Raw genomic sequence first — 20,849 nt, 5'->3', positions numbered from 1 at the left:
CAATTAATGATTTTAAGAATCTAAGATCGAACTTTTTTTTTTGTGCATGAGACTAGACAAATAACCTAACTCTTACAGTTATTAGCAAATGATGGGTGTGTTCATTTAGGGCAGACATCTGTCTTTGTTGTTCATAATACAATTTCGTACAAATTTTTTCTATCTTAACGAAAGCAACATTTGCGCTTTATAAAATTAAGAAGAAGACATCATAACAACAATTCAACATCAAGAATTAGTTTAAATGTTACCTCTTGGGAGACATATTTGGATTATGGCTCTTGATATATTTCTTTTTTTCTTTCACACTCAAGATTCCTTGACTTTTTGTTAGAGTGCTCAACTTGGAAAAGTCAGTGGTGTGACTCAATGTTCGATACCCATCCACCTACATTTACTTTTATAACGAATTAATTATTATGTTTCTATTTTTGTTTTCTTAGCTACACCTTAAGTTATTATGTTTCCATTTTTGATTTCTTAGTTACACTTCACAAATTAAAAGTCTACCTCTTAATTAAAAAAGTAATATGCTACCAAACAGCCCGAACATAAACAAATTCTCCCTAAATAATACACGACTTTGGAGTCATCACAATCATCCATTAAGACATCAACAACAATCACATCCATATCATATCATATCATATCTTTCTAACATGATTCTTTCAACTCGTATTAACAAAGTCCAATACAAGGGCAAATCACAACACGTTACAACAACCCAAACACAACATAAAGAAATATATACAACAAAACAAACTCTACCTAAATTAAAAGAGTCTCACCTCTCAACAACGAGCAACAACTTCTCTTGCTCTCAACTTTACAACTAAAAACAGCAACCAAACACAACCATATCATCTATTTTTACATGTAAAACCAACCCTCAATCACTCATCACCCATCACCCATCACTCAAAAGCAAGAACATTAACCGATTGTTCAGAAACCGAAGCCAATCCCTTCATCAATCTAGCAATCTCAACAGTGTCATCAAGATAATACTTAGCTTTACTCGGTTTATTCCCAACTGTGCATGCAAAAACTTCTGCCTTTGAAGATATCAATTCACCAGAAGCCACAGAACTTGTAATCACTTCAAACATATCTTCATCCGATCGATCATCTCCAATACACACCACAAAATCCGGTGTCATTCCCCTCTCTTGCATTGTCGTAAGCATCCGTTTCGCCACCAATCCTTTACTTACACCCTACACAATTAACACAACTTTAAATTCAACAAATAGCAACATACTTGCTTTATTTTACCAAAAATTTGGTAATTTTTGTGATTAGGAAAATAATTCACCTGTGGTTTGACCTCGACACTGCTCTGTCCTCTTTTGACTGTAACAGGTTCGTTAGCAAGCACGCTTTCAAGATGATCTAAAAGCTCTTTAGCTTGACATGATCCAAAATCAGGATCCGCATCTTCATAAGACCACACTAAAGCTGTTTCTTTATCTTCAATTGTTGATCCATCCGTTGTTTCTGTATAAAGCATCATAACTGGTTCAGCATTTTGCTTCCACCCACATTCTTCAAATTGTACACACGTTTCCCATTCCGAATCTCTCTTCGACCTAAACATAAACACTCGCTTATGGATTCTCAATTTAATCACTAAAATGATAAAATATAATTTCATATTATATATTTATATTTATATGTACCTCAAAAAACAACCATGTTCGGCTGCAAGCCCGAGTTTCTCACAATCCGCAAACCATTCCTCGAGTGTATTTCTACTTTTAGCACTTACGACAAAAACCATGTTATTTTTATCTCTACACAAAGTATTTAGCATTTCGATGGTTTTTAAACTCGGACTCTTGTCAATCGAAGATTGTGGCATCAAAGTCCCATCATAATCCAACAAAATCGCGCGTGTTGTAGTCCGTTTATAAGCCGAAACAATATGTTCCATTGAAAGCTTCCGAAATTCCAAATCCAAAGCAACAACCCGAAAACTCAACCCGAATCCAATCCCCCAACACCTCCTCCTCACATGATCTTTACATGTCCTTTCCAAATCTTGATAAAAAGATCGTGCCCAATATCCAACATCATGACTACTCACATACTTATAATGCTTCTCATGTCTCATTTGTTTTTCACCTTCGCTTAACTCCAATGCACAATCCATTGCATCGGAAACCGCGTCTATGTTCCACGGGTTGACCCGAACCGCTCCACTTAAAGAAGGCGAACACCCGATGAATTCAGACACAACCAACATCGATTTCTTCGGGGTTGACGGCTCCAAACCTAGGACTTTATCGAGGTTGTTGGTTCCTTGACGGCTGATGATGTATTCGTAAGGGATTAGATTCATTCCGTCGCGTACAGCTGTCACTAAACAGCATTCGGCGGTTACATAGTACGCGATCCGTTCGTAGAATTTTAACGGTTCGTCGATTAAGATAACCGGGTCGTAACCGGGTCGCCCGAATGTTTCATTGATTCGTTTTACGGTTGAGTAGGTTTCGGTTTTTACTTCTTTTACGTCTTTTCCTGTTCCTCTTGCGGGATTTGCTATTTGGACTAAAACGACTTTTCCTTGCCATTCTGGGTGTTGGATTAGGAGTTGTTCCATTGCTAATAGTTTTAAGGAAATGCCTTTGAATATGTCGAGATCATCGACTCCTAGTAACATTGTTTTCCCTTGTTGTTGGAATTGTTTAATGAGGGAGGAAACTTTGGATTCGGTTTCTGGAAGGTTTAATACGGATTGGAGTTGTTTCATGTGGATTCCAACTGGGAGGATTTTGATGCTGACTGTACGTCCGTAGTATTCTAAACTTATGTAACCTCGTTTTGATTCGTATGAAATTCCGAGTAATCGACTGCAACATGAGAGAAAATGTCGGGCGTAGTCAAAAGTATGGAATCCGATTAGATCTGAATTTAAAAGGGCGCGAAGGAGTTCTTCGCGAACTGGTAATGTTTTGTAGATTTCAGAAGAAGGGAAGGGGCTGTGTAGGAAAAACCCGAGTTTGACCCGGTTGAATCGTTTTCTCAAGAACGTTGGTAACACCATGAGATGATAATCATGGATCCAGACGAAATCGTCTTCTGGGTTTATTACCTCCATGATTCTATCGGCGAAGATCTTGTTGACAGAGACGTAAGCTTGCCATAAAGAACGATTGAATCTACCTCCAAGATCAGGGGATAATGGCAGCATGTAATGGAACAACGGCCATAGTTGTTGCTTACAGAATCCATGGTAGAATCGAGTGAAGAGTTCCAGTGGTATAAAAGTCGGGACGCATTTGAATGTTTCTAAGAGGGTTTGAGAAACTTCGTCTTGTTCGTTTGGGTGGATTTCTTCTTTGAGACAACCGACGTAGATGACATCGATTTCATCGTCTCCGAGGCCATCTTTTAGTTGAAGAAGAAGGGAATTTTCATCCCAACTGAAAGTCCAACCTCTTGAACCATCGGTTTTCCGGTGAGCTTTAATGGGAAGCTGATTAGCTACTATGATTAAACGATCATGCTGGACTGATGAAGACGATATATCGGAGCATACGCTTTCTGATGGGTCGTCGTCTAGATCGGAAATTATGCCGGCGACGGTCATAATACGGGGCATTTGCCGTGACATACGAGTAAAAGACGGCGAGGGAAGCTCACCGGAGGCGAGATCTAACAAGTTTGAGTATGATCTTGACACCATTTTCAGCTACACACAACACTGAGAAACAAAATCAAAAACTACGATAAAATAAGTTCTTATCAGCTCAATTACATCAAGAAATCGATATTCCCTACCTAAACTCATCACTAGAAAAAAACATGAAAAGGGGGAAACAGAAACACAAAACTACAGTTAATAAAGTAAAAGGGGATTCAAGAAATTACCTCGAGGAGAGCATACACAGTAGTAGCAAACTTCAAAAATATAATTATGAAAGATAGTTGATTATCTATGGAACAGTTAGGTAAAAGTGAAGTTCAACTGGGAATATCTGATACGTAATGAAAATGAAAGAAACCCTAGACGGATTTGTAGATCAGAAAAACCGAACTAACCTACCCACATGGTAAAGATGGAAGGAAGGGTAATAATATCTCTAGAAGGAATCATTAATTACACCAAATAAAAACAAAACACAGATGAGGAATTTTCTTGAAAAATCAGAAGAAATTTTACCAGTTCTCTTTTGACCTTTCTCTATCCCGGAGAAGTGAAAGACGAGAGTGTTCTTTTTAGTGAGCTTTATCATATAATACAATTTCTTTTTGCATAGTGGAATCAGGAGACTTAGGGTTAATCTTAATCGTATGAAAATACAATTAATTTAATGTTTTAATCAATTAAAAGACAAAAGCTTAAGGTGACACTTGTTATGATTTGTATTAAAATAACGATAACCAGTTGTTAGATGATTGGCAAAATTTCACTGACTTTCTTTCTTTCAAAATAATTTTGAGTCAAAATAGGAAAAATAGTATATAAGGAAAAAATATAATTTTGTTTTTTTAGAGAAAAAAAACATATAAGTTGAATAAGAAGTTATCAAAGTTTACTTTTTTTTTTTTGTAATTTGACTTTATCTGTAGATAATTAATTAAAAAAAATTGAAAGCTGATTAAATTAGAACAAAAACAATTAAAGTGCTTTACTCTTTTTTAATGTAATTTGACTTTATATTAAAATAGTTACGAGTGTAACCAAATGTTCCTCCAATATTCATAACCTCACTTTAGTCTCTAGGTCATTCAATTCGAGTTTCAATATTTGTTTGTTTTTTTGAAAAAAAAAATTGAGCATTATATACACTGAGGAAAGACATTCTTGCAAATTGATTGTTATTTTAAAAGGCTGCAGACGATTAAAACCATCTACTCATTCTCTCCTAAAAAAAATAATAATAAATAAATAAAAATAAAACATGGATTAAAATATACAAACGAAAATACATTTTTCACACACATCTTACAGGCAAAAGAATAATAATCTAACATATTGTATTACTTAAAACAAACACATATACACAAATAAACATATGTTTTTTCGGTTTCTTTTTTCACAAACACATGCACATCCTTTTTCTTTTTTCTTTTTCTTATTGATTTAATATATTAAAATAATAAAGAACTTTATTTACTTTATTATAAAACCTAGGTTTTAATATTATCTAAATCATTTAAATAATCGGCTTATTTACTTAAAGCTTGAATTTTTGAAATTTAGCTCATAGTTGTATTTATTTAATTATTCAATACAAGTAAATAATTCAATTAAATTCTTTGAAAATTTTACATGTTTTAAAGACATGGTAGTGCAGAAGGAAATATATAGCTCAGTTAATGAATGAAATTGCTTAGCAATTAAATTCAAAATAGAATTAAAAATTATATATATATATATATATATATATATATATATATATATATATATATATATATATATATATATATATATATATATATATATATATAGGGTTAGGTTCATGTAAGACGGCCTAATTTTGTGAGACCGTGAGACGCATTTTTTTATTTTTTTTATTTTTTTATTTTTTTTTAGTTAATTCAAGTTCCTAAAATAATATTTAAAAAAAGAATTTTTTTTGATTTTTTCATTTATTTTGCATTTTAAAATTATTTTTAGAATATGTACAATGTAATATTCTATTTAGAATATTTCACGTATTTTTCAAAAAAAAAAGGATTTTTTTAATTTTTTTTATTTATTTTTTATTTTTTTTAGTTAATTCAAGTTCCGAAAATAATATTTAAAAAAAGAATTTTTAGATTTTTCCATTTATTTTGCATTTTAAAATTATTTTTTAGAATATGTCAGTGTAATATTCTATTTATAATATTTCACGTATTTTTCAAAAAAAAAAATTCGGGATTTTTTTTATTTTTTTTTTATTTTTTTTAAATTTCTTTTAGTTAATTCAAGTTCCGAAAATAATACTTAAAAAAAAGAAGTTTTGGATTTTTCCATTTATTTTGCATTTTAAAATTATTTTTAGATTTGATCTTACGGTCTCACAAAATTAAAATGGTCTCAAATGAACCTGAATATATATATATATATATATATATATATATATATATATATATATATATATATATATATATATATATATATATATATATATATATAATAGTTGTATAGATTATATTTCAATGTTGTAAAGCTATAATTATTTAAATTTCAATGTTGAAAAACCTTTTTAAATTTAACAAATCATTTTATTTATATTTGAATTTATTTTAGTAGCATGTAGATATTTAAAAAAAAAACAGTATTTTTTTACAGTATGCAGATATTTGGTTCATCTCTTCTATAGGTGTTTGCAAATGTCCACAAAGTACAAATATAGTTTGTAGAGATATTATGTCTTTTAAAAATAAATAGCATCTTATCTTATGTAATTGTTAACGAATGTTTATTCTAACTCTTCTAAAAATGAAAAGTAGTAGCCATGTTATTGGTGTAGCAATGAACCCAAATCTAGTTTGTCTAAGGTTATATGTTATATTTTTTCCACGGAGCAGAGTTATATGTGGACATCGGTTATGAGTAGGTATATCTCTTTAAAAATGACGACACTCATGAATGCGAACCATGTCTTCAAGCCATGTGTTGTCTTTCTCATCTTTCTTCCCCTCTTCTCCCTTCCATTTTCTTTTTCAACTAATATAGTATGCTTTAGGATTTGAACATTGCTAAGATAATAGTATAACATGATTTGAAAAAAATTAACAAAAGATTGATAGAGGAAATGAGATGGCTTTAATGTGGTACTATAAAAGGTCTACGAATTTGTGGATTTGGAATGTAGTTGAAACCTATGTCCCCAAGCAATAGATTATAGATTGGTATAGAAAGTAATAAATTTACTAAGGTTGATACCATAATCATGTTTGTTACACAACAAAGTTGATTCCACGACAAAGCTTATTCCTCGGCCAAGTTGATTTCCATGACCAATATTGTGTTGATGTCTTTGAAAATCCAGAAAAATAGTTACACCCTCAAGATAGACAGTTGTAATTTTCCAAAAACTTATTTTGTCAACCTTACCGACTTTGTGTGTATAAATAGAATTGAAACTTAGGAATTTTTTTTTGTCTCACAAAGAAAACAACCCCTGTAGTCTAATTATAGTTTGCCTTCAATTTTTAATTAAAACGGAAAGTGAGTTGATTAGTTATCCTAGAGTGAATTTCATGAATTCATGCATCTATGATCGAAATATTAATCAAAGTATTGAACATTTTATTTAACCATTTAGCTATATTAACCCTAAATAGTCTTTCTATTTATACTTTTATTTATGTTTTTTTGTATTACATCTTTTACCGAATAATGAAACTCTAGATGTTTTCACTCAAATTTGTTATTAGTTTGACCTTTTATTTAGCCATTTAACTAAATTAATACTAGATAGTTTTTACAGTCTTATTTATCTCTTTTTTATATATATATTATACATTTTCCTCAACAATAAAACTCTAACTGTTTTCTTTCACTAAATCGTTATTTGTTTACAAAATTATAATACGCCACAATTTGATACCCAAATTCAAATTGTCATACGACCGACTTTGATACCCGAATTCTAACATAAAACACTTAGGTGGGGACTAACTACTAGGGAAGAAGATATCGAAAACCCATAAGAAATAGAAAAGGGGAAACATCATTAGTTTAGTTTTACTCAACTATATGACACATGCAACTTTTGGATACACGCGAGATTAGAAATAAGGGACAACACTAATACATTTCCCATTTTAGTGACGAAAAATAAAATAAAATAGAAAGTTAAATATACTACGTGTAAGTTTAACACGTTTAAAGATTCTACATCGATAACCCATTCAAAACAAGGTTGATTTCCAGCACTAGTATAGGATAATTCATTGTTGTTTAGGGATAGAAGTTTTGAAATTTCTTGTTGGAGCTATGTACCAAGAAAGGTCAGCTTTTTTTAATAATCTAATACTCGTTATATTATTAAACGAATATTTTATGAAATAATGTCTAAACGTCAAAACAAGCTTTTTGTTTTTGGTAGGACATTGATGGTAAGGTTTTAGATAAGGCTTTTACCCAAAAAAAAAAAAAAAAAAAAAAAAAAAAAAAAAAAAAAAAAAAAAAAGGACATATATAAATGAAATTTTCATATGCGTTTATGACAACATAAAATTGTTGCCACTAAAATGCATTTCTATAAGAGGCTATATGAGAAAATCATATTCTCGTTTCTTTGATTCAAAAGTTGTGTTTATTATCCCACCGATACCGCGAGTGTCGCAAAGGGAATGGAATTGAGAGCTATCTTATTCTCAACCATTGTTACATTATAATGTATGGATGTCACAAGATGTTGAGTTTTAATATGATTGTGAATGTAATTAATCTAAAAAAGATATTTTATGAGCGGTCGATACAGGATTTATAGTAGGATGTTACGGGAAGGTCAGGGTTGCACAATAGTAGAAAAAATAAAATTTTCAAAAATTTTACACTGCGCTCGAAAAAATCAAGGGTTGCACTATTATATCCGCCCCTGCATTATATTTTTTTTCTAAGAACGGATAGACCCAAAGAAAATGTACAAAATGATTATGAACGATAATGTAATATGTATTGCCAATAACACTTTAAATGGTAGAAGTTCATTCATCCTAATGATAATTTTGAAATGGAAAACTACAACATAATTGGATTAACTAAACAATAAAAGAACATGTTTTTTCAATTGTCATGTAGGACAAAACCTAGAATTATTATATTTTGTACGAGAAAATTAATTACTAAAAATTAAATGTTGAAAATCATTATATTAAGAGTGACCAAGACGTTGATGTCAAAGAGAAGAACCAACAGCTTAAGGTGTTGGATGGGTGACCGGATAGAGGACGCCCTCTCTATTACATCACATAAGGATTTGTTCGGTACAAATAGTACTAAAATATAAGCCTTCAATAAAAGCGTTTCGACGATTTTGGAATTAAAGGTCGGCACAAAGTACTAAAATATAAGCCTTCACTAAAAGCGTTTCAACGATTTCAGAATTAGAGGTCGGCACTGCGGACTCAAACATCTGTGAAGGTTTTCATGATCATGTTTTCTATCTCGTTCAGTGAAAGAAGTTGATTGGACTACGGTTCAAGGTAAGAAACGCACGTATGTATTCAAAATATTAGTGCATTTACACAAGATGGATTCAAAAGAAGACCAATTAGAGAAATTGTGATCATAATTTACGTCTCTAATTTTCCTTCTCATCTATCTATGTGTGAATTGTGCAATATATGTGGACGAGTGGGTGTTGTTGATTTTTTTTATTGCAAAGAAGAAGAACAAGTTGGGCTAAACTTGTGCGCTTGTTAGATTCATTAACATCAAGAACCATAAAATCTTATCAGAATCTCTATGTAACATTCGGATACGAAACTTAAACATGCATGCTAACATGGCCAGGTGATATTGTTATATTTGTACATATATTTATGCACTAGGTTTAAACCCGTGGAAATCAACGGGTGATAAATTGAAATATAATTATAGTTTTTAATTTGTAACAAAAAAAAAGATATGAAAGTTTAGAAAAAATGAAGAATAGTGATATTAGACAATTATAATATGCGTTTTTCCAGGTGAGTATTCATATAAAATATTTATTTCCTTAATTAAAACAACAAAAGATATATTTTTATTTATTTTTCCAATTTGCATAACTTTTTTATTGATTTAATAAAGTTGCATACCAAATTGTTAGGCTGTTACGATTTCACCACCTAAAATATGTATATTTGTATTATAATATATTATCTTGTTAGTATTTCATGAATGCAATCAATAACACTGCTTTGAATGCGAAGTTGGATTTAGCTTTGCTATAAGTTTCAATCGATTTTGAAATTGAGTATTGTTCGCATTTGTATGAGTGTAGTCGATGAATCGATAAAGCAAGAACATATGAGTTTTGATTCGCAATTGGATTGATGATTGAGGGATGATTCGTGAAGAAAAATGCGAAGTCAAGGACTGTGAAATTGTTGTTTGCAAGAATTTAAAAACTCGATTGTGGAGTTGTTGATGCTCATTTTGCGAAAGTAAAACAATCGAGTGTTTGCATCTGTGAATCAATTTGAAGTCAATTGGGTTAATATTCGCATATGGGTTCAACATATGAATTTTTGATTTCGCAAGTTTAGAGTTCAAGAACTAAACTGTGTTCGCATCTGGAATGAAAATTTTGTGGTTCGCATTTGATTAATTAGGTTAAAATGCGAAGGTGATTAATGCGAAGGGATGTGAAGAGTGTAAGAATGAAGATGCGAAATATTTCACAGTAAATATGTAAAATTGGGGAAGAAAACAGAAATTTTCAAATATTGTCCCTGGAGTTTCGCATTTTTGGAAATAAATACTCAACTTCGCAAATGGGGGTCATAAAATGATGAAATTGCAGAATTTTTAAAGAGATACACACACATAGACAACCACACATATATTTAGAAAATTAAACTAAAAGATGATAAATTACAGATTATAGCATTGTTCTTTGAGAATAAATTACTAAAAATGGGATATAGACAATTATAAGACATTGTTCTTGACTTTTGAGTCCAAAGACGTATGATCCGAACTTTAATTGTGAAATCGTCCTTGATTGAGTCAATTTCCTTTATAGGAGTAATATGTTCCATTGTACCTTGCAAGTTAAAAAAAAAAAAAAAAAATTACATTAAATTAGACAATTATAATCAGCACACAGAAAAAAAACAATCAAACAGTCAAGAAGAAAGTACATTGGTAGGCTGTTACGATTAAATTAGACAATTATAATATGCGTTTTTCCAGGTGAGTATTCATATAAAATATTTATTTCCTTAATTAAAACAACAAAACATATATTTTTATTTATTTTTCCAATTTGCATAACTTTTTTTATTGATTTAATAAAGTTGCATACCAAATTGTTAGGCTGTTACGATTTCACCACCTAAAATATGTATATTTGTATTATAATATACTATCTTGTTAGTATTTCATGAATGCAATCAATAACACTGCTTTGAATGCGAAGTTGGATTTAGCTTTGCTATAAGTTTCAATCGATTTTGAAATTGAGTATTGTTCGCATTTGTATGAGTGTAGTCGATGAATCGATAAAGCAAGAACATATTGTTATTGTTATTTTGAAATGTTTTTTGTAGGATGTCGTGTTTTTTCTCAGCTTATGTTGTGACATTAAGGGTAGTTTTGGAAGAAATGGGAGAAAAAGGCTTGCGGAATCCATCGATTTTTTTGGTAGGACGGGAAGTAGTAGGGGTAGTTTTGGAATTGATATCCGGTTTAGGAGTTGCATGAGCTAATGATAATCTTCTGTTGGTTGTAGTCTTAATTTATGGAATTTAAATGATTGAAATTTTAGAGCTCATCAAAAGAATTGACAAAGGGCAAAATTGACATCTGATGCATTGTTTATTCTGTTGCGTGTTCAATATTATGAGAAATCTCATTTGACAGCTTGATTAGAATCTTTTTTAATACAATACCTCAAATAATATCAAAGCACATTCCCAAGAATGTATGCACCAATATACCATTTTATTGTGAAAATTATGAATATGTCCATGTTTAAAAAATGATCATTATTTTGAACATGAATTTATTGAATGTATTCAAATTTGAGACATCTTTTTTATAAAGCAAATATACTGATATCTTATAACACGAAATTGAAAAGTAGAATGTTATTGAATGTAATTTTTTTATTTTTATTGCAAATATATTGGTAAAAAAATCTGAATGTGATAGATGAACCTAGAAACAACACACGTTTTAGAGTTATGTTGGTTGTTACTGGTGGGCATTTAGTTGGTTGTGTATTTGATGGAAACCCCAAATGTTGCCCATAAATTATTCCAGAGGTATGTACTTTATTTATGTTATCACTTTAATTTCATCAGAAAAATTATTTATGAGGTTAAAATGAATACATCCTTGCCCAGAACCAAAAAATATGCCTTATTAGTATATATGATTGTAAATACATGTAATGTAATTTAGTTGTATGTAATATACTTATTTGTATATGCTTGAAACGAACTAATACTTATCAAGACCACCATCGTTAAATAATTAGTATATTTCTGATAAGACTCTTTAGAAACATATTTATTTGCTTATTTTACACATAAATTCACAAACATATATGCCACACATTTATTAAAAGAAGATTAGTCTAATTACAATGATAACCATAAAATGATAATCGTATTAAAATATAGAATACCAGCGAAAATAAAGCAAGAAGTATCAATGTTTGAATAGTAGACACCACAAAGAGCAATACTGTGAAAGAGAATCCAAAAAAAATCCAAATTCAAGAACATTGTTGATTAAAAAAGGACAATCTCAAATTACTGTTCAAGCTTTGGTATTAATAGACCTGTGTTGCCATCAACTTTAGAATTCAATCGAGGGACCTTGGTGGATGAATTCACATTATCATAATCATCAACATCAATGGTATCTCCAACATTTCGTTTTTTTACTGTTGTTGGGGAATTATACTTGAACGGACTTGTAGCTTCAAATTTGTCGGGCAATGTTGGGGTCAAATTATCACCTGTTTGCGATATCGCATCCTTAAAACAAAATGTTGTAAATAGGTTTAGTAATAAAATATTAAGAAAAAGTAATCTTTTTAATAGATTATATAAAATTAAATAATGTAAATTTATAATATAACCTTTAAGGACTTTGTTTCTTGAGATACTTCATGAGATGCGATTTCTGTATCATCAGCATTTGCAGGACTACCTGCCTGAATCAGAAATTTAAATATTTATATAATTTGTGGGACATAGGTCTAAATCAATATAGATTTACAATTTATTAGTGAAGATCATTAAAAAAATATGCATCATAAAAAGTAATTTTAAAAAAACAAATAAAAATAATATATAAATACCTCGACAGCTAACTTTTTTTCCAAAGCATCGATAACGTTACTATCAACCGTATAGCCAAGTATCCCAAACCGATTGTAGTTATTGGATACATTAAAACTGTTAACATCTATCTTAAAAGCCATCTTTTTATGCTCCAAACATTTGAGGTCGTAAGGATATAATCTTGGATTATCCCCAGCCTGGAATAAATGTGTTATATAATATATTTATGTTTAAAAGCACATTAAACTAAAGAAAATACAACAAATAACAACAATTAAGAAAACAAAAATTAAAATTACGTTATACCTGTTTGATTTTATCTATAAGATCACGTGCGCGTTTTTTGACGATTCTATAAGCATCTCTATCGAAGAGAGTTAGAGTGATTGTTCCAGAATCATCTTGCACACGAATAGGTATTTTATACCTATAAAAAATTCCCAGATAAATAAACATTAAATATGTTTAATGGTTAATAATGTAGTTAAGTTGTTCTGTTGATATTTTCTTAAATGTAAAAAAACCTTGGAACAGAAGAGATCGTCTTATTTTTACAATTATCACCATTGCATTTTAAAACGACACTTGCATCACCACTATGTGCACCACTGAACAAATCTTATGTTTGAACTTTCTTTCCACAGTTTGTACACGCATCATAATACCAATCAATATCTTGGCGAATACCATAAATGGTCCCGACAATGATATATTGGCCGACCTAAAATAAAATCAAAACGATCATAAAAAACATTATAATTTTATTATCTGTTAAATAGAAAACAATATGACATCAATACAGATAAAATATTCACATACCTCTTGTGGTTCTATCAAATCGACAACATTTTTAACTTTGTAGTTATTCAAAAAGTCATCAAATTCCGAATATGATTTAGAGCTTTCAACAGTCAAAGAAGCAGAAGGGTTTTGAAGTCCTCTTAATCCAACCAAGCTGTTTTTAATTTAGGAGTTTGAAAATAAAATTATAAAATTATTGAACAGAAACAACAAAACGATGAATTATTAAAAGGTACAGTTACCTATCTGTGAATGTAACAATTTCGGGAAGATTAGCATTTATGAACATTCGTGTGTGTTCAAAATAACTGTTCACAGAAGGTGTTGCTGATGAAACAAAATAAAATAGTAAATAGAATGAGTAATATAAAAGACTAAAATAAGGTTGATTGGTATAAAAAATTTACCGTTATAGACATTAATTCTTGCAAATTGCAAAAGGACAATCACACGACCAACTTCTTTATGAGCTTCAAGATAAGAAATTAACTGGTATGCAATATCTCCAAACAACGTAACATTAACCTGCAAACCTCTGCAAAAATAATAATGGTTAAATGGATATATAATACTAAAATTCTACATGCAAGTTGTAAAGTAATGAATATAAGATATAAGATATAATATAAAAAAAGTTTTGGTTACTCTAAGTTTCTTATTTGTAAAGGCAGCCTATGTAGAGATTTGCTGACATCACGGGAATCAAGCTTTCCTAATGAAACAACTTCACCAATAATATCTACAAAATGATAATACAGAATGTCAAAATGATGTGAATTTAAAGAATTAAATATAATATACAATCAATAAGGAGGGAAATTACCAATTGATTCATTAGATGTAGCTGTTGCAGAGATAATTGTTTCAAAAGAAACAAAAGAAAATCCATATTTTGTTTTGGATTGAAAGTGTAGACACTCGTTAACAGTTGTTCTTCTATGGAAATTTAACTTGGAGGTTACATCACTTATTTTAAAAGTGTATTTGTTAGGAGCGATAGTGGGGGACCGGATGTAAACAGCTTGATCTTCTTTCAATTTGGACTCAAACCTTTGAAAATCTCTTGGATACACACTTGCTCGGATTTTTGTACACTATTCACATAGGGTAAGAATATTATATAATGTTAAAAACGGAATTTTTAATAAATATAAATTGGTCAACATTGAAGATAACATCTTCAATGATTGAGTTTGAATAATATTATTGGAATGATCAAATAAAAAAAATGGTTTTGAATAATGCTATGAAAATAGTAGATTTTACCATTTCATCCATGAGTATCATCTCAATTGATCTGACAATAGTGGGGTTGCCATCTGAAAGCGATTTCCACAGCCGGATAATTGACACTTTTAGTGTGTAATCATCATTCATATTGTCCAAGTCTCTAATGAAAGTGATCTTTGTTTCTGCCATTGTCACTATAACAGAAAAGTACACAAAATAATTACAATTATGTGTATCGAGTACTAATAATATAAGAACGAACTAAATAATACAAAAAAATATAGATGTAAAATTTTGCAATAGTAATGGATTTAAACAATGATAAAACATAACCTAAACAGGAAAATCATAAAAATAGGAACCAAGTAAGATGCTAAATTTGACAGAAAATAAAAGTTAAATGCTATAAACAGCCATAAAACAGAAAGTTTTGATTTCGCAAGTTTAGAGTTCAAGAACTAAACTGTGTTCGCATCTGGAATGAAAATTTTGTGGTTCGCATTTGATTAATTAGGTTAAAATGCGAAGGTGATTAATGCGAAGGGATGCGAAGGGTGTAAGAATGAAGATGCGAAGTATTTCACAGTAGAATGCGAATTGGGGAAGAAAACAGAAATTTTCAAATATTGTCCCTGGAGTTTCGCATTTTTGGAAATAAATACTCAACTTCGCAAATGGGGGTCATAAAATGATGAAATTGCAGAATTTTTAAAGAGATACAAAAGAATTGACAGTAGAATGCGAAGGTGATTAATGCGAAGGGATGCGAAGGGTGTAAGAATGAAGATGCGAAGTATTTCACAGTAGAATGCGAATTGGGGAAGAAAACAGAAATTTTCAAATATTGTCCCTGGAGTTTCGCATTTTTGGAAATAAATACTCAACTTCGCAAATGGGGGTCATAAAATGATGAAATTGTAGTCTTAATTTATGGAATTTAAATGATTGAAATTTTAGAGCTCATCAAAAGAATTGACAAAGGGTAAAATTGACATCTGATGCATTGTTTATTCTGTTGCGTGTTCAATATTATGAGAAATCTCATTTGACAGCTTGATTAGAATCTTTTTTAATACAATACCTCAAATAATATCAAAGCACATTCCCAAGAATGCATGCACCAATATACCATTTTATTGTGAAAATTATGAATATGTCCATGTTTAAAAAATGATCATTATTTTGAACAGGAATTTATTGAATGTATTCAAATTTGAGACATCTTTTTTATAAAGCAAATATACTGATATCTTATAACACGAAATTGAAAAGTAGAATGTTATTGAATGTAATTTTTTTTATTTTTATTGCAAATATATTAGTAAAAAAATCTGAATGTGATAGATGAACCTAGAAACAACACACGTTTTAGAGTTATGTTGGTTGTTACTGGTGGGTATTTAGTTGGTTGTGTATTTGATGGAAACCCCAAATGTTGCCCATAAATTATTCCAGAGGTATGTACTTTATTTATGTTATCACTTTAATTTCATCAGAAAAATTATTTATGAGGTTAAAATGAATACATCCTTGCCCAGAAAATTAAACTAAAAGATGATAAATTACAGATTATAGCATTGTTCTTTGAGAAGAAATTACTAAAAATGGGATATAGTGTAACAGGAACTTCAAAAAGAAATTGATACTTTTTTGTTTATTATATAAACGGTTTGATAAATCAGACGAAAATAATTAATAAACAACTTCTGAATCAAAGATAAATAGAAACCTTGATTAACAAATTCAATGAGAAGCAAAATTGAAGTCGCAGAAGAAGAAAAAAAAATTCAATTATACGATTAACACAAACATTGAGAGGCAATGATACTTAATCATGAGAAACTCACCGAAGGATTGAAGTTGCTGATTCAAGATTCGAAATTAAGAAGCAGAATTGAGATGCAGAGACGGTCGTAGGGATTGAATTATGTAATTGAAGCGGAATATGATTGATATAGTATGTTATGCGCATAATAATTGATTGATATGCATACCATTTTTAGATGCTCTTAATCGGGCATGTAACGGAATTGATTTAATGTATACAGCAGATATTCCATATTCAAATTTCAAATTAGAAAATATCGATATTTCCAGATTCAATATTCCAAAGATTTCGATACAATATCATTATTTCCATCCATATTCAATTTGTAATGCTACGTGAAATTCCATATTCCATATATTCCATATATAATCTAATCTAATTCAATTCCATACCTAATTACCTATTTTATCTATTACCTAATGATACGTGAAAGGATGCTGAAGGGGTAATAGAGTAATTTAACATAGGGCGAAAAATGGATGATTGTAATGACACGTGTCCAGTTGGTTTTGTTTATTAGATAGGGAGATTATTTCAATACAATTGAGCTATGTTTTGGTTAAATACAAATATATTTGGTACTTATATAGTTTAAATTCTATCTTTTTTAGCCAAAAAGGACATTCTCAAGGAAAAAGGATTGAAACTGAAGAAGCTGGAAACTTGGAGGTTGGCACATGCGAATAAAGGAAAAGTGGAGAAGAAATCGAGCATATAAAGAATCCCACATCGTGGTCGCTTATATGTCACAACGTGGCTATGTGTCCAACATAGAAGTTTCTCAGGATCTGCATGGAAGCCTTGGCGTATACGGGATCAAGATGGTTTACATGTCATGGCAGAATATTGGCCACGACGTGGAGACCAGTAGGTCGAATGTCAGAGGATGCATGGAGAGCGATTCCAAAAAACTGCAATTTTTTTAGACCAAAAGCAACCTAAAATCTTCTTGGAGGCTGAATTCGATTGGAGAGCAAGTTTTAGAGAGGTTAAAGCAAGGAATCTACATTAATCATTCGGTTTTCCTAGATTTTACAATGTTTAACCTACTTTGCTATTTGATTATGTGTTTTTTTTATGTAATCAGGGGCTAATAACCCTTTGCTTTCATTTAGATTAGAAGAACCCTAAACAAATTCAGAACTTATGTTACTAAGTCACCAAGACTTGACCAATGAAATTACAAGGTTCACTATTAGAAATTGTTACAAAACAATTCTATAGATGAGATGTCTCTCACTTAAAGTACATTCCTTTGAACATCCTTTTGTATAAAATTTTCTAATCTAGACATAAATTCTTAATTTCCAACTCCCAATATGGAAACATTTCCATATTTTCCATATGACAACTCATTCTTAATAGAATCTTATCTATTCATAATAATGTCGATATGATCCATCTAGTACTATACTTATAACTACTCACAAGCGACCAACCCTCAGCGAACTTTGGATCGTCCTTTAATAGTTGTTTAATTATTTTAGTCAAAACCGATTCTAGTCCCTTTTCCTTCTTAATGCGCTAAACATTTGGAAAATTTTAGAACGATCAAACATTATAGCATATGCAATCGATCCTATACCCGAAGTGTATGAGACATGATTCATAACGTCTTACATAAAAACGTGATACTTTACCAGTCTTTTGCTATGATATTTCTAATTGTCATGTTCTCACAATTTTGATTATGAAAAGGGATGTCGTAATCATAACCAAATTTTGAGAATGCAATTATCCTTTCCATATATAGAATTTTCTCATGTTAAACCATTCCAACACAACATTCATATATATTTGACTAAATTTGATTAAAATTCCACAATCTAAGTTTTTAGATTTGAAATGAAGTATAATATTCTCTCCCTTAATTATAGCAAAATAATTTTTCAATCCTTGCAACTCTGCAAATTAAATCTTTGTTTTTCTATAATTAATATAGCTAACTTGCAACACTTAAAATAATAATAATGCTCCCACTAACACAATGATTATTTCCTTATGAGCATAACACTTATACTAGCTTTGACATGTATTCGGAAAACAATTGAACTCCAAGAAGACAATGCTTATTGAATTCCTTAAGTTTGTATTTCTAATACCTGATGCTTTGATAAGCCTTTATCTAAGCTTCTTAAGCTCATACACCTTTGTCTTAGAAAGCTCACATGTGTCTCTAAAAAAATTCAGAACTTATGTTACTAAGTCCCAAATGTTTAGACTAATTGTCAAATCTCACAATTCGAACTATGAAGAAGGATGCCATAATCATAATCGAATTTGAGAATACAATTTACACAATTGCTATCTCCTTAAAATCTCTCTTAGTGAAAGCATTTCCTCACAATCATTTTCATGAAGGAAGGAAACCTTATATCACTTAGATTTTATAGTGTAAGTGTTCCTATCTATATGAATTGTGTCAAAACCAAGGTTTGCAACAAATTCAAGCTCATATGGACTGAACTTGTTCAATTTTGATTTTTTGCCTCATGGTAGTATCAATTCCCACCATGTCTTCCAAGCAACTCACCCCTACATATCAATGTACTTTCCATTGAACAAGGTGCATTGCCTTTATGCCTTCAAATGAGAACTCATAGAACTCACATGCATAATTAACTCAACTAGAATGGCACAGAAATAAGAGTATGATAGGTTATAAACCTCAAGTCACGTGCTAGTGATGATCAACTAGGTTTACTCTTGATTTGTTCCTGAACTTTTTCAAGACCAATAAGACTCCCACTGATTCCTTGACATATAAGACTCTCTTGTCAAGAAACATTCCTTGACAAAACAAATATTCAAGAGTTAGTGTAGCTTCGTATCAAGTTTAACACTTCACTCAATTGGTCTTAGTTGGTCTTTGTCTTATCCAATACATCACAACTTACCAATTTCAAATGTAAAAGAATAAGAAACTTTCTTATTCTACATTTGATAAGTGTTACAAACCTACTTAAGACTTGTCGCTCAAGTCACAATCTTGGAGTATGACTCTAAGAATTTATTTTGGAACGAAGTATGATTGGCTTCTTGATTTAACCATTTCCACAATTCTCGATTCCTCTTCTTAGACATATAAATGCACTAAGACTCACTTAGAGGATCAATCGTGATATGGTTCTCAATGATTAAGATGATCATAAAACACAATAAAAGGTACTCTCCCTTCTTCTTAGAATAGACAAACTTTTATCTTTCTGCCTACTTGATTCTTCTTATTCGTCCTGCTATTCATTGAAACTCTTCCAATCAACTCAGAATTACACTTATTCTTATAAGTATAATCATATTTACCAAACTTTAGTAAATCATGACGAATATCTTTATTACTCTTGTGGTGAACTTGATCAACGCACAGCGTAGTGTACTTGATCTCCTAGTCCTTCATTTGACACTTTGTCAAAGAATTAGTCTAATTTCCAAATATGAAAGTTTTTTATTCATCATACAATACATGTTCAATGATTCCAAGTTTCTATCCAATTGAAACTTGGGGGATGAGAATCTTTCTTTATTTTGTAAATTCTCGACATTTCCACAATTAGGAAAACAAGAATCATATCCAACTCAACATTGCTAAAATACAAACATCCATTTTCACACATGCCGTTGCAAGGATAAATAAATAAGATAAAACTCAAAATTTATTTTATTGCGGAAAAATTTGTCCTTACAATGCAATTCAACTGAAAACTATGCTATTACACATTCCTAAGCAATTTATTCTAACTCTAAAGTAGCAGCTCAAAAATCTGATCTTTGAATCTATGCGATTGAAATCCATTTCTTCATGATCAGATTCAGCACACTTCTTTCTTAATCCTTCTTTTCTTCGATCCTGCAAAACTTCAAAATGTAATATTATCACATCATGTATTAAGAATCTAGAATAGGAACTTAAAAGGAGCTAGATAGTGGATTTTACCTGAAATAGACCCATATGCCATGACTCTCCCATCTCTGAGATCTCTCAGATAGTTTGGGCAGCTTCGTCTCCAATGCCCCTTCTCTTGGCAATAAAAGCATATGG

General features: G+C 30.6%; 2 protein-coding genes across 5 annotated transcripts; both read right to left on the bottom strand.

Moving 5' to 3' along the window:
* Positions 1-647: 647 nt before the first annotated feature.
* Positions 648-4,260, bottom strand: LOC145041446 (alpha,alpha-trehalose-phosphate synthase [UDP-forming] 6-like). Of its 4 annotated transcripts, none has more exons than XM_078989514.1 (4): positions 4,166-4,260; positions 1,680-3,694; positions 1,316-1,589; positions 648-1,217 (listed from the first exon to the last, which is right to left on the bottom strand). In XM_078989514.1, the coding sequence occupies exons 2-4, from the start codon at positions 3,686-3,688 to the stop codon at positions 915-917; spliced, it is 2,586 nt and encodes an 861-aa protein (XP_078845640.1). In that variant the 5' UTR covers positions 3,689-3,694; positions 4,166-4,260; the 3' UTR covers positions 648-914. The 4 variants fall into 4 exon arrangements, with proteins under 4 accessions (XP_078845640.1, XP_078845638.1, XP_078845639.1 ...); XM_078989512.1 differs by having other exon boundaries at positions 1,680-3,706; positions 4,166-4,255; XM_078989513.1 differs by lacking the exon at positions 4,166-4,260 and adding an exon at positions 3,874-4,102.
* Positions 4,261-8,017: 3,757 nt separating this feature from the next.
* On the bottom strand, positions 8,018-15,171 carry LOC145039414 (uncharacterized). The gene is made up of 14 exons (XM_078987476.1): positions 15,019-15,171; positions 14,576-14,846; positions 14,398-14,491; positions 14,160-14,287; positions 13,995-14,079; positions 13,771-13,906; positions 13,617-13,672; positions 13,476-13,559; positions 13,258-13,378; positions 12,969-13,148; positions 12,747-12,821; positions 12,419-12,642; positions 12,288-12,346; positions 8,018-8,079 (listed from the first exon to the last, which is right to left on the bottom strand). Exons 1-14 carry the CDS (start codon positions 15,169-15,171, stop codon positions 8,018-8,020), a joined length of 1,728 nt encoding a protein of 575 aa, XP_078843602.1.
* Between the last annotated feature and the right edge of the window lie 5,678 nt (positions 15,172-20,849).

The sequence above is a fragment of the Lactuca saligna genome, chromosome 4, assembly GCF_052625555.1.
Source record: "Lactuca saligna cultivar CGN05327 chromosome 4, ASM5262555v1, whole genome shotgun sequence".
NCBI lineage: Eukaryota > Viridiplantae > Streptophyta > Magnoliopsida > Asterales > Asteraceae > Lactuca > Lactuca saligna.
Note: the sequence above shows the minus strand (reverse complement) of the source record. Positions and strands in the feature narration are given on the sequence as shown.